The sequence below is a fragment of the Lagopus muta genome, chromosome 1 (assembly GCF_023343835.1).
Source record: "Lagopus muta isolate bLagMut1 chromosome 1, bLagMut1 primary, whole genome shotgun sequence".
Classification (NCBI taxonomy): Eukaryota; Metazoa; Chordata; class Aves; order Galliformes; family Phasianidae; genus Lagopus; species Lagopus muta.
The window spans coordinates 119,694,984-119,709,293 of NC_064433.1; the positions used below are offsets into that span (position 1 = coordinate 119,694,984).

A 14,310-nucleotide genomic window follows, 5' to 3' on the forward strand; every position below is an offset into this window, starting at 1 on the left:
ATTAAGCTAATTAACCTCCTCACACACAGTGAAATAGTTTCATTGACTTTTAATCGTCCTTCATGGAGGTCCTTTTTTTCCTCTCTGCATTTCTACCTGCTTCTGCTACCTTGATCATAGGTATATTCTTAGAATGCCTCAGGTTGGAGGACACCTTAAAGGATTCCAGCTGTAGCCTTTTTGTGGTCATGTCTGAGACTGCGGATTGTACTGTTTATGGCAGCCACACACGCCTTCCAATCATATCCAGTTTCCTTCAGATCAAAGGATGGGTAATTCTCTTGAAGAAAGTCTAAAAATAAACATATCAGAGTAAATTATCAATTATTTATGCAAGTTACATCCTCGTGTTGGACGTAATCCAACCAAAACAAGAGCATCCAAAACAGAACAGCTTAGGTCCAGTATGAGCACTGAACAGCAGAATTAGAGAGCAAATATTTTTCCTCTCTGTTTGAGATACTTGACAGTGACAAAAAAGGTCTAAGCATTAAAACAAAATATGCAAAGAAAACAAGGAGCCATTTACATGGGCTTGATCCCTTAGAAATGTTGATGTTCTTTTGCTAAAGCAGAAAGTCTCAGCCTCCATTTCAGAATGCTTTTGGCAAGACTACACCCTCCTTCAGAGGATCTCTGACAATTAAAGAATTTACAGGAATCCTCTTGTTTCTGGTAGACAGTACCAGAGCTGACTTTGCTCCATTCTTTAGAAACATGGGGATGAAGGTAGATCATGAGGGTCTTTTCCAACCTAAAGTCACTAAACCAAAAGACAGTAATTTAACACAACAACTGTAGAGAAACAACAGTGACAGAAATGCAGCAAGAATTTCTTCCTTACCTATCTTGTTACAGTACAGTAAACAAATACTTGACTGAGGTAGCAAAGGAGTAAATAAGGTAAGACTGCAGCATCTTTCTGCTTTTCAACATGTAAAATGATTTAAGATCAGATTATTTATTTATTTATTTTTGATTTCTGATAAGAAATTTTCTTCTTCATGAACCATGCTGTGAGTCTATACTGAACTAGAGAAGAATGTCTTGCAGAACACAAAAAACACCTGCTACAACTCCAGCCAGAACACACCCACTCTGATTCTGGAATAGGATTTGCAAACACAATAAATAATGCTAATTTCCTGAAGACATCATGGATTCATATGAGCTGAAGAAATGGGAGAACTGTCTATATTGCTACAATGAAGTACACTGGCCGTTCCAAAAGTAATACCTCTATCAAACAGTCTTTGTATGCTATTTGTATCTGTACTAGTTTCTGTGGGAATAAATAGGAGGCATTGCTTTCAGAGAAACATATGTAATTTGTTAGGCTACGAGGGATCCTGGGAGGCTTCTACTTTAATTACTTTACCAAAGCAGGGTCAGCTCTGTGGTCAGATCAGGTTGCTCTGGATTTTGCACACTAAGGTGTGGAAAAGGGACAGAGAAGTCAACCTGCTCCACTGCTTGACTGCCCTCAGGAAGAACTCTGGCTTCTTCTCAAGTCCAGTCTCCATCTCTCATTTCTATTTAAGCCACTTATCAATCATGCTCCCACATTCAATTCAGTGTTGCTAAGTGTTAGTCTCTGTCTTCTTAATAAAATACTTCTAGGAACTGGCAGTCCACTAGTACATGCCTGTGGTGTCTTCTCTCTTAGACCAAATAAGTCCAGGTATCTCAATGGACATGAGTTCCAGTCCACCGTCCTGTCTGATGGCCCAAGAGCTCCCAGCTACAAGCCACCAGAAAAATGCAGATCTAATGGTGATGACTGAATAACTGTGCTTTGTAGCTGAGAATTTGCTCTATTAAACAGTGTTATTGTATTCTATGTATCAGAGCAGACTGGCTTATTCTGCTGGCTTGTAGCTGGGAGCTCTTGGGCCATCAGAGAGGACAGCGGACTAGAACTCATGTCCATTGAGGCATCTGGACTTACTTGGTCTAGAAAAGAAGGCACCATGGGCAAGTACTAGTGGTCTGCCAGTACCTAAAAGGATTTTATTAAGAAGACAGACTAACACTTAGCAACACTGAATTGAATGTGGGAGCATGATTGATAAATGGCTTAAATAGAAATGAGAGACGGAGACTGGACTTGAGAAGAAGCCAGAGTTCTTCAGAGCCTCCAGAATAAGCCAAAGTCTGTTCTCCTAAGCTACAAGCTGTGTACTTCTCAAACCTTTTCAATCTCCCCAGGATCTTGAGGTTTGCTATTTCATACTCTCCATAAGAAATACCGCCACAGAATTTCACACCCCAGCCTCGCTTGTAAAGAGCACCAGAACCTGATGTGCTTCACTTCTGCTTGGCCTATCCAGCACCTGTATCAACAAGTTGCCCCCATGTCTATCAGAATCCCCTACAACTGCTCCCATCTTCCAGCACGCTGCCCTTTCAGGCAGACGTTGAGATAGAATTCCCCCCTAAGAAGCAGCTTTGTCTTCTGGAGACTTCCTTGAGGTGCCCGAATATGAATTCATCAACTTCCTCTCAACTGTTTCCCCTGCTTGCACTAATATTTCCCCCACTGTTATTGAGATTTTTGCTCTTACCTCTGAGAGCATTAATTCTGTTGCAGTCCAACGGACTCATACCACGTTCAATATTACCATAGACATTGCTTTTCACCAGCACATCTTCGGTGAACAGATGACGAATCAGGTAGCGAGCTGACAGCTCTGGCCGAGACTTCCCCTTTGCTACATAAAGGACTGAGACAGGCAGCTGCACATTGCGCCACGGACTTCCAAGGAGTTCTGGAAAGGGTGCAGGGAGAGAAGTATTTTACCTGCCCAATATTTACTGTCCTGCAAAGCGGCTGTGTCATACTAAAACTAGAACAGAAAAAAATTCTCCCCTGAAACTACTGTACCGGATTGGAAAGACCACAGCAAGACAGTAACATCACAGCTAATTCTGAAATATAACAGACTGTAGACAGATGTCCAAGCAGGCAAAAAATGTGCCAGTTTTACAGTAGTGTAACAGCACTCGTGATACAATTTCAGCAGTGCTAGCGATGTAGTCTGCATTATTAATGACTGCTTTCTAAATTGTTTTCCTCTCGTGTGAAAAGAAGATGCTATTTCAATTACAGAAATAAATTTCTACTATTACAATGGTGCTCAGATCCTCTAAGTGGAAACTGGAAACAGTGAATATTTTTGCCATACTATATACAAACCAAGAGAACGCCTTAAAAGGGAGAGTTTTGTTGTACAATAAAGATACCTGCTCAACTATTTCACCTACAGTAGCATTTTCTGCTTTTTACTGACTACTAAAAAGATAACACACATAAATTCACAGGATGCAAATTCCTCCATTTACCCATAGGTTCCAGGGACTGCAGTTTCTTCACTGAAGGTGTATGGAAAGATTCTGGGAACTTATTCCATCCTGAATTTTGCAGACTGTCACTTGTAGAATTGGTCATCTTCTGAGAGTTTTGAGAACTCCCTTTACTGTCTTCACTGCAATTTAAATCTACACCAAGAGATGTATCTGGACTGTAAGCCAATTTATCTTTCTCATTAGCTATCTCCTGAAAGACATTAGATGAGGTTAACACATGTACAGCAAAAAGCCTACCAGTCTTCTAATCAGTGTTTTGCATTTAGAATAGATCAGATTCCACATATATACAGTATGTTAGTCCTGAACTTTGCCATCAAATGCACAAGTGAAACAGGAAAAAAAATATTCATAGATCTGCACAAAGCTTTTTAGAAGAAGAAGTGAATGGAGTTACGGGTGTTTTGGGAGTGATGTTTCAGTCAATATAAAGTTGAAATGTATGACTGGATATACTTCATGGCAAGCCAGTGAAAACAGCATTGTCAGTTACATGCTCAAGCTCACAATTAAAACTGATGCTACTCCTGGGCAATGTTTATAGTACTTTCCTTTTAGTACCCTATGTCCTACACATCTCTTGTTGACTGAAGTCTGGATATGGAGCAGGAAGGCCATGTGAGGAATATGCTTCCAGTACTCCCCATATGGAGCTACTGCTGCCATCAGCAGAGACATGCTGAACAGTGCAAAAGACAGAACCCAAGGAATTTCCATTTAGAGCACTCATCTGATGAGACAAATAATTAATTTTACAAGGAAACACATACTTAGTACTTAATAAATTATCACCTTCAGACAACTTACTTGGTTTATTTTTGTTTCAGAGTGCAAACAGCGGATCATAGCATTGATATGTGTGATACAAGTTTTCCAGTCTTTTCCATATTCACTCAAATCATAGTTCGGAAAGTTAGCTGCAAGAAATTCTGCATATAAAACATACAAAATTTGTTAAGATTCATGACAAAAAAACATGACAAGTATTTAAAAGTCTACTTGTTCAGAAAGAAGAGAAGGCTTAGGACTGCTTGATGTTTACTCTTCTCCATTTAGGAGCTTTGTATTTCTACCTTTTATTAAGAGAGATGGGAAGGGGAAGATCAATTTCGTAGTGCTGCTTAGCTTCAAAACAGAAGAGGAACATTGATATCTCTCTGATGTGTTTCAATAATGCTTTTACTATTAAGTAATTTGTGGTAGAAGTGGGAAAAAGATGCAATTTATTGTACAAACTTTTTTTAAAAAAAGACTGACTAATGCTGATGCTGCAACTACATAACATGGTCTATGCAACTTGCCAGATTTAAGTAGGAAACGAAGAAATGCATGGGTTCACACATATGTGCTATAGGAAATTGGGGAAATGGCTTGCCAACATTTAAAAAAAAATAAAATTAAAAGTCCTCCCACCTTCACGACTTCTCAAACAAACAAGAAAAGTGAAATTAAGAGCAGGAAAGGAATGTATGAGAATAATGAGGTAATTTTTGTCTTAAGTACACCATGACTACAAACAAATCAACCAACCAAACAAACCCACCCACAAAATCAATGTCACACAGGCAAAATAAGTAGCAACAAAAAATTTAAGAACACTTGGCATAACTCATGAATATGAAGTAAATGAACCTAGAAAAAAGCAGAACTGTTTTATCTGTACTGAAAAAAAAAAAATCAACATTGAGAATCACAAGGCAGGATTTCCATAAAACCAAAAGACACAGCAGAGTTCAGCACATTCACAACAGTATTCAGCAGTTGAGAAGTTGCTGGACAACAGTTACGACTATCCTAGAGAAAAGAACACATTCTTTTACTGTTAAGTAATTTGTAGTAGAAGTAGGAAAAAGTGAAAAACTCTAAGTACCAAGTAGAACATAAATCTGTGCATTTTGAAAGGTATCATACCTCTTATTGCAGTCATTTTATTAGGATCCAGTGAACACCACCCTTGTGTACTCATTCCTATCACGCTACACAGCAAAGCTTCCTTGGGGAACAAGACACGAACTAAGTAGCGTGCTGCATACTTTGGTTTAGTCTTTTGACGAGCTTTCATCAAATAGTTTCCAAGAACTTTCACATTTCTCACTGGGTCACCAACATATTCTTTTGTAAAACAAAACCAAAGAAATTATTTTTAAAAAGTAAATATATACGTATCACAGAACCACTAAGGTTGGAAAAAACCTCTGATCGGCTGGTCCAGCCATCCACCTCCCACCAATATTGTCCACTAAACCACATCCCTGAGTATACTTGTACCCATGTATCCTTTCCTCAAACACCTCCAGGGATGGTGACTCCACCACCTTCCTGAGCAGCAGGTTCCAATGCCTCACCACTGTTTCTGAGAAGAAATTCTTCCTAATACCTCACCTGAATCTCCTGTGATACAACTTGAGGCCATTTCCTCTCATCCCATCACTGTTTACTTGGGAGACACCTCACCACAATCCCCTTTCAGGCACTTGTAGAGAGCAATAAGGTCTCCCTTGAGCCTCCTATAAGCTCTCCCCTGAGCCTCCTCTATATATATATATGCACTTAAAAATATCTTTAAAAATATATTGCTTATAATAATGCAATAGTGTAAAGAACTCATCATTTTCTGTGGAATACATTGTTTTGAAAGAAATCAAACACTGAAGAAAAAAACAGATTTTCCACAAATAAAAAAACGTTCTCTAAGAAGAGAACTGGTTTTTCCTTCACACAAATCAGGTATGTTGCTTTCTTTGCAGGCATATGCCTCAACTGTACAGGCAGTCTCTTTTGTGTTGTCTGAAACATGCATAGTATGGATGTATTACTCATAATACACGCAGGTCAAAGATAGTTTACTTCAAGAATACTAAGAGAGAATAAAAGGACTTAATCTTATAAATAACACAAAGGCTTGTCTTAGTCTATGTAACAGCATATACACTGCACAGAGGTTTTTAATTGATCCCCAGCATATTAAACATTCCTAAGACACTCAAGAATTCTAAACCCTATTCTATTATAAAAGCGCTTGAAGAGCAGCTTGTTTTACTCCTTTACTTTTTCTTAAATAATGATAAACAGATTTCTTGAGGAAGCAATTTTTTAGCCCATGAGCCTGCATATTTATTACAAAGCAACTCACCAAAGCTTGGATGGATGGAGACTGATGAAGGTGGCACTTCTTTACTAATGTTTACATTCCCAGACGCACTTCTGTAGTTCACCACCACTGCTTCATCTCCCAAACCTGTTTCAGATGGCGCTGGCATCACTGATGATGCTGCTGAAGATGATGCAATATTGACAGTACTTTCAACAGTAGCTGAAAGATTTGGTTGTGGAAGAAGGTCAGGGATGCTGTCAGCTGCTGTAAACTCTGAATGCAAGGAACGTGTAGAAACGATGGTGGGGAGTGGAGGGCTCTGCCTAAGAACAGGCTGCTGTGATTCAAGTTCAACAGTGTGTTGAACGCTATTTGTTGTGGAATTCACCTGAACACAGCTATTTTGTAAAGCAGCCCTTATGACTGGGTTATGCCTTCCTCGGCCTGGTGAAGAGAGATGAAGACTTGAAGTCCTTTCCACAGATTTTTGTACTCTTATTTTTCCCTGGGGCAAATGACTGGAACTTCTGTATGCAACTGGTTTCTGTAAATTTGATTCAGAAAACAATAAAAAGGTTAAATTAGATACATCTGGTCTTTCACAGACCAAGAAGAATACAGTTTAATAATTATGCTATTGGCAATAGTCTGTCACTGAATCACAAAATGGATGAGGCTGGAAGGGACATCTGTGTCCATCTGGTCCAACGTGCTCAAACAGGGACAGCCAGAGCAGGTTGTCCAGGAACACGTCCAGACATCTTTTGAAGATCTCCAAGGAGGAGACCCTACAGCCTTTCTGGGCAGGCTGAGTCAGCATCCACACACAGTAGAGAATCCCTCTGGTATTTTGATTCGTGCTCATTGCCTCTTGTCCTGTCACTGTGCACCACTGAAAAGAGCTTGGCTCCATCACCTTTGCATCCTGCTTTCAGGAGTTTATACACATAGATGAGTGTCTTCTCTTGTCCAGGGTGAAGATCCCCAGCTCTCTCAGCCTCTCCTCATAGGAGAGGTGTCTGCTCCCTTCATCATTTTTATGGCACAGTGTTGGACTTTTCCTAGCATGTCCACATACGTGTTGTATTGGGGGAGCCCCAAACTGGTCACAGTAGTCCAGTACTCTTCACTAAAATAATTCATCTTTGTCATGAAACCAACACTCATCTCTCTTCTATTCTCATTTTTAAGTCAGACACTAAACATTTATCTTGTCAGTCATCTTCTGTCTCTTCATCATTTGTTTGTTAGCTGAAGGCATTCAATATCCAGACCCTGTTTACAGTGGTAGACTCCATAGTAAAGACAGAGATGGGTTGAACTTTCTGTTACCTGCAGTCCTTCCACTATGGAAAACATGCACCCTAAGACATTCATTCTATTTCAAAAATCAGTCAATCAGTAGGAGTTAAGAAATACAGATGTGTTGGGCTTTTTTTTACTGTTAGATCAGAGGTCTGAACATATTCTGCCCTTGCAACTTTTAAAAATCTATCACCTGAATAAAGACTTTGCTGAAAGTTTGTCCATTTCTCCAACTAATAAATCATAGTATCTTTACCACGAAACTCCTGAGTTATATCCTTAAGACATGGCAGATGTAACATTATACAGCTATAAAAAAATGAAAGCATTCATGATGGTTTTAAAGAGCAAATGCATGACAGCTTGTTGTGGCTGGAAACAACAGTTTATTCCATGAAACTCCCTGTTTGGATGACTGCACAGTACAAGCTTGGACAACAACACTTTCCCAAATAAAATGTAATACTTTATTAATTACAAACGTGCACAAGACCGGCTTCACTTTTATTCACCCTTGGTGCAAATAACCTTACAGATCTCTTGTCATTTTTGACACCAGCATCACTCTGTCACATTAAAAGCTTTGCAACAATGTTGACAAAAAAAGATTCCTAGAGAATTCTGATGTTCTTCAAAAATTACCTTTTTCTCCCTTCAAAGAGTATGTGTACTTAGTCATAAGTACTAATACTCTGTCTCTTAAGTTACCAGAGGATTAACCATGTAAGAACAAAGTGAATAATGCACCCAGTAGTGTGTCTTCTTAAAAATTTTGAAGAAAGGCATTTTATTACAAAAATATACTTCTGTATTATGTAGTGGAGATGACAACACACTGTTGAGACCAAAAGTCAATTAGCTAATACGACCAACCTGTCTGGATTCTGTGAGGCATAAGCTCTCCTCTAATTCCAGAAACCAACAAGGCAGTAACTATTTGGTAAAGCAGGAACATCAATATACACAAGTATAAGATAATCTAGAGAATTCCTTCCTGTTCTTTACAATACAACAGAATTTTAAAGTGCCTGTGGCGTTATCCTGAGTTTGAAGGACACTGGCAGTTCTGTGACCAGTGGTCAGTAACAACACAGAAGATTATTAATGACATAGAATAAGAAATCTAAGTCAAATTAATTGAAATGGAATCCACACCTACTAGTTTGCTACTGATTTTCTTCTTAGTGACAGAAGAGAATTTTTTTTTTTTATATAAGCATCAGAAGAAACGAGAGAATTAAAGGCAAATCTGAGTTTCTCAGTTCTGTAATACTCACAGGTTTGAGTAACAGTGGCCTAGCACAAGTATGCTGCATTTCTGAGACCTTTCGATGAAGCAGGTCAAGTTTTTTATCCAGTTTCTGAATGGATTCGTACATGGCCTGATAACAAAAGGAGAGGTGAAAACAGGATAGCTTCTCAAGAACCCAACTCACATCTGAAGAAATCAAGAGAGTTCCATTAAGGCAAAATTCTCTCCCTGTAATGGGGCAAGATTAGCAAACAATAAATACCCTCTGTAAGTAAATTAAAGAGCAATTTGAGCACAAAATGTAAATAGCAATGGTAAACATCATAGTAAAAAGAGTTTTCGGAGAAGCCCACTCCAGCTATGGTAACATGGTTGGCACTTACAGGTTGTTCTTCCTGCTTCTGTCATATGTTTTATTTTATCTAACATTCCATGGAATCAATACCTCACCACTCTTTCAGAGAAGAAACTGTTCCTCATGTCCAACCTGAACCCCCACAGGTGCAACCAGAGGCCATTCCCTCTTGTCCTAGCACTGTTACCTGGGAGAGGAGGCCAACTCCACCTCATCACAACCTCCTTTCAGGAGCTGTAGAGAATGACAAGGTCTGCCTTGAGCCTCCTCATCTCCAGACTGAAAAGTTCCTTTAGCCATTCCCCATAATAAGTCTCATGTTCCAGACCCTTCACCATCTTCACTGCCCTTCTTTGGACATGCTCCAGGGCTTCAATGTCTTTCTTGTAGTGAGAAGCCCAAAAAAAACTACAGACAATCTCAAAAGTAAGCTAGGTGTCATGACACACTATTTAAATTCATAATAAATTTGTAAGTACACAGTTCACAGGCGGTCACAGTTCACAGGCAGTCACAGAAATACTGATTCTTACATCAGTAATGGAAAATACACTTAGAACAATACTGTCTGTAAAGTTAAATTCCTAAATGGAATTAAATCTGGACAAGAATGTCAAAGACAACAAGAAGGGCTTGTAGAAGCACACATATGACAGAAGGAAGACTAGGGAAAATGTGAGTCCACTGCTAAATGAAACAGAAGAACTTGTTACATGGGGAGGGGAAAAGATGGAAGCACTGGATGCCTTCTTTGCCTCAGCCTTTAGTAAACCCCAGTTCCAGAGACCGGAAAAAGATGATGGAAATAAGACATCTTCTTGGTGGAAGAGGATCAGTTCAGGGAACACTTAAGCAAACTGGACATTTGTAAGTTCATAGACCCTGATGGGATGTACCTTTGAGTGCAAAGAAAGCTCATGGATGTCACTGCAAGATCACTCTTGAGAACGCTGACAATCATGGCAACAATAAGAAGTGCCCAATGACTGGAGGAAAGTAAACATCACTACACACACCAGTCCCTGGGAAGGTAAAGGAGTAGCTAATCCTGGAAAACATTTCCAGGCACACAAAGGACAAGAAGATAACCAGGACTAATCAGTCACCACTGTTTCACCATGCTTGGCCAAGTTCTGCAATGAAATGACCAGCCTGATGGGTGAGGGGAGATTACTGGCTGCCTGGTACTCAGTAAGGCTTCTGTTCCTCCTAAGTTCATCATAAACAAGCTCTTGCATGGGCATTGAGGCAGAGTGGAAATCAACTGAACAGTCAGATCTAGAGGTAGAGTGACCTGTGGTTCAAAGTCAAATTGGAGACCACAAAGGTCAACAGCAGATTCAGAGCGTTGTTAATTATGTATATACCTAAGGAAGTTTACTGGACATTGATACTTAGTTCCAAGTCATTCCTAATTATCCTCTCTAAAGCGTGGCCTGTCATGTGAATCTCTTTCACTCTATGGAGTACTTTGACTTGAGTCAGGGAAGTGCTCACCTGAACAAGGGATGGCCTTAATTTTCAGTACAGTGATATTTAAATTTATCAGCTACTGCTTCAGTAGTTAACATAAAAAAAACTTGCCAAAACAAAACTACCAAGATTCTGGGACATTACTGGCAAGCCTGGTACCTACAAAAGCTGGGCATGGGCAAAAGTCAGATCTTTCTCATTACTCTAAAGCTCCTCACAATAAATCATTTTGTATTAAAGCTTAAGATTTGAAAAACATTCATGCCAGTTGTATGAAGAGCTCAGAGTACAAAGAAACACACTGTTGTCTCATTGAAAATACCATAGTTAAGTGAAAGCTTAACAATCTCAGTGGACAGCTAGAAAGTCTGAAGTCTCAGGTTACCAAATAGGTTTCAAGTCTTCCTTAAATGTAAGGAAGCAGGGAAGGAAAAAGGGAATGAAAAGGGAAATTTGAAAGGAGAAAAGGAGAAAAGAAGAGAAGAGAACGAGAAAAGAGAAGATGAGCTTAAAAATTGTATTATTTATTATAAATAAATAAATATATATATATATAAAAATAGTACCTTTTTTTTTTTTAAACCAAGTCTTTATTTCAATAGCTGCTGTCTCTTCTCCATACCAGTTACAGAATCACAGTCACCAAATGTCAGGGATTGGAAGAAACCTCAAAAGCTCATGTAATCTAATCCCCCTGCTGGGAACACCTAGATTAGGTCACACACGAATGTGTCCAGGCAGGTTCTGAATGTCTCCAGAGAGGGAGACCCCACAACCTCTCTGGGCAGCCCGTTCCACTGTTCTGTTACCACCACCATGAAGTTTTTCTTCTAGCATTCATGTGGAACCTCTCATGTTCCAGCTTGTACCCATTGCCCTTATCCTGTCACTGGATGTCACTGAGAAAAGCCTGGCTCCATCCTCCTGACAGACATCACAGAATCACAGAATCACAGAATTGTAGGGGTTGGAAGGGACCTCCAGAGATCATCGAGTCCAACCCCCCTGCCAAAGCAGGTTCCCTACACCAGGTAGCACAGGTAGGCATCCAGGCAGGTCTTGAACGTCTCCAGAGAAGGAGACTCCACCACCTCCCTGGGCAGCCTGTTCCAGTGCTCCGTCACCCTCACTGTAAAGAAGTTCTTGCGCATGTTTGTGCGGAACTTCCTATGCTCCAGTTTCTGGCCGTTTCCCCTTGTCCTGTCTCCACTCACCACTGAAAAGAGTCTGGCCTTGCCATTCTGCCCCCCACACCTTAGATATTTATAGACCTGGATCAGGTCCCCTCTCAGTCTCCTTTTCTCAAGGCTGAACAGACCCAGTTCACTCAGCCTTTCCTCATAGGGGAGATGCTCCAGGCCCTTCACCATCTTCGTGGCCCTCTGCTGGACTCTTTCCAAGAGATCCCTGTCTTTTTTGTACTGGGGAGCCCAGAACTGGACGCAGTACTCCAGATGAGGTCTTACCAGGGCAGAGTAGAGGGGGAGGATCACCTCCTTTGACCTGCTGGCCACGCTCTTTTTAATGCACCCCAGTAAGCCATTGGCCTTTTTGGCCACAAGGGCACACTGCTGGCTCATGGCCAACCTGTCGTCCACCAGGACACCCAGGTCACTTTCCGCAGAGCTCCCCTCCAGCAGGTCATCCCCCAACCTGTACTGGTGCATGGAATTATTCCTCCCCAGATGCAAGACTCTACACTTGCTTTTGTTAAACCTCATCCGGTTTCTTTCTGCCCAGCTCTCCAGCCTATCCAGGTCTTGCTGAATGGCAGCACAGCCTTCAGGCGTGTCAGCCAATCCTCCCAACTTTGTATCATCGGCAAACTTGCTGAGGGTGGCCACTATCCCCTCATCAAGGTCATTGATGAAGATGTTGAACAAGACCGGACCTAGCACAGACCCCTGAGGAACACCGCTAGTTACAGGCCTCCAACCGGACTCTGCACCACCAACAACGACCCTCTGTGCTCTGCCAGTCAGCCAGTTCTCAACCCAACATCCTTTACATATTTATAAGCGTTCATTAGGTCACCTCTCAGTCTCCTCCAAGCCAAAGCTTCCTCAGACTTTCCTCGTAAGGGAGATGCTCTGGTCCCTTCATCATCTTTGTGGCTCTGTGCTGGACTCTCTCAAGCAGTTCCCTGTCCTTCTTGAACAGAGGGGCCCAGAACTGGACACAATACTCCAGATGCGGTCTCACCAGGGCAGAGTAGAGAAGCAGGATAACCTCTTTTGACCTCCTAACCATGCCCCTTCTAGTATGTCCCAGGGTGCCATTGGCCTTCTTGGCCACAAGGGCAGAGTGCTGGCTCATGGTCACCCTGCTGTCCCCCAGGACCCACAGGTCCCTTTCCCCTACGCTGCTCTCCAACAGGTCAGTCCCTAACCTATACTGGTATGTGGGGTCGTTCTTGCCCAGATACAAGTCCCTACGCTTGCCCTTGTTGTATTTCATTCAAGTTCTCCCCACCCAACTCTCCGCCTGTCCAGGTGTCGCTGGGTGGCAGCACAGCCTTCAGGCATGTCAGCCACTCCTCCCAGTTCTGTGGCATCAGCAAGCCTGCTCACAGTGCGCTTTACTGCCTCATCCAAGACACTGATGAGTATGTTGAATAGTACGGGTCCCAGTACTGACCCTTGAGGGACTCCACAAGATACAGGCCTCCAACTTGACTCACTCTGTTCCACTGACCACAACTCTCTGGCTTGTTTCCTTCAGCTGGTTCAAGTCCACGTCACTACTCAGTTGTCAAGACCACGCTTCCTCAGTTTAGCATTTAGTATTTATCATGAGTATTGTAGTGCCTTATTAGCTCACTCTGCGTGTATATCTGTGATAAATACAGGAGCACTTTGGTCTTACATGGTCTTTCGTGGACTCCTTATTTTACCGTAGAGTTTCTGAGTTCTGTTAGGCCTGGGCTTTGGCCTTGCAAGTAGCAACAAGCCTGGCTGAAGCTGCCCTGCTGGCGCCCAGCCACCTCCATCCTGGCTTCAGGATGCGTCTCTTAGCTCCACGTTCCATCTTGCCAGGCTCTCACTGAATGCACACTTTGCTTTGTTTTATTTTCTGCCCCTGCCGACAGGCACGGCTTAGGCAAAACACTTGAGTATTTTGTCTTGAAGTATTTACTTCCTCAGAAGCCTCCAGCCTGGCACCCAGTCAGATTCCCAAAATAAGCCAGTAAGGACTTAAGTAAACTGCTTGCAGGTGTTGCCCAGCTGCTTCATTGTGAAGAGCCCTTGAACTTTGCACAGGCCCTTCAAGCCAGAAAAGGATGGCCAGGACCTGCCCTGCTGCCTACTCATCCTGATGGGCTGCTCCTGCCCCCAGGCTGGGATGGGGCTGCCCAGCCCTCCTCCTCCAGCTGCCTGCTGCTGCCTTTTTTCCACTCACAGTTGGCACTCTGAGATCATCTTTAACACTGCTGTTTATGAGATACTTGGCCATCTCCCCCACCGC

The 14,310-nt window shown here is 41.8% G+C and overlaps 1 protein-coding gene across 1 annotated transcript; it reads right to left on the bottom strand.

Annotated features, from left to right (window-relative positions):
- Positions 1 to 21: 21 nt before the first annotated feature.
- On the bottom strand, positions 22 to 14,298 carry LOC125697101 (BEN domain-containing protein 2-like). The gene is made up of 8 exons (XM_048953809.1): positions 14,245 to 14,298; positions 9,043 to 9,147; positions 6,500 to 7,004; positions 5,278 to 5,478; positions 4,174 to 4,295; positions 3,343 to 3,556; positions 2,565 to 2,768; positions 22 to 292 (listed from the first exon to the last, which is right to left on the bottom strand). Exons 1-8 carry the CDS (start codon positions 14,296 to 14,298, stop codon positions 156 to 158), a joined length of 1,542 nt encoding a protein of 513 aa, XP_048809766.1. The 3' UTR covers positions 22 to 155.
- Positions 14,299 to 14,310: the final 12 nt, after the last annotated feature.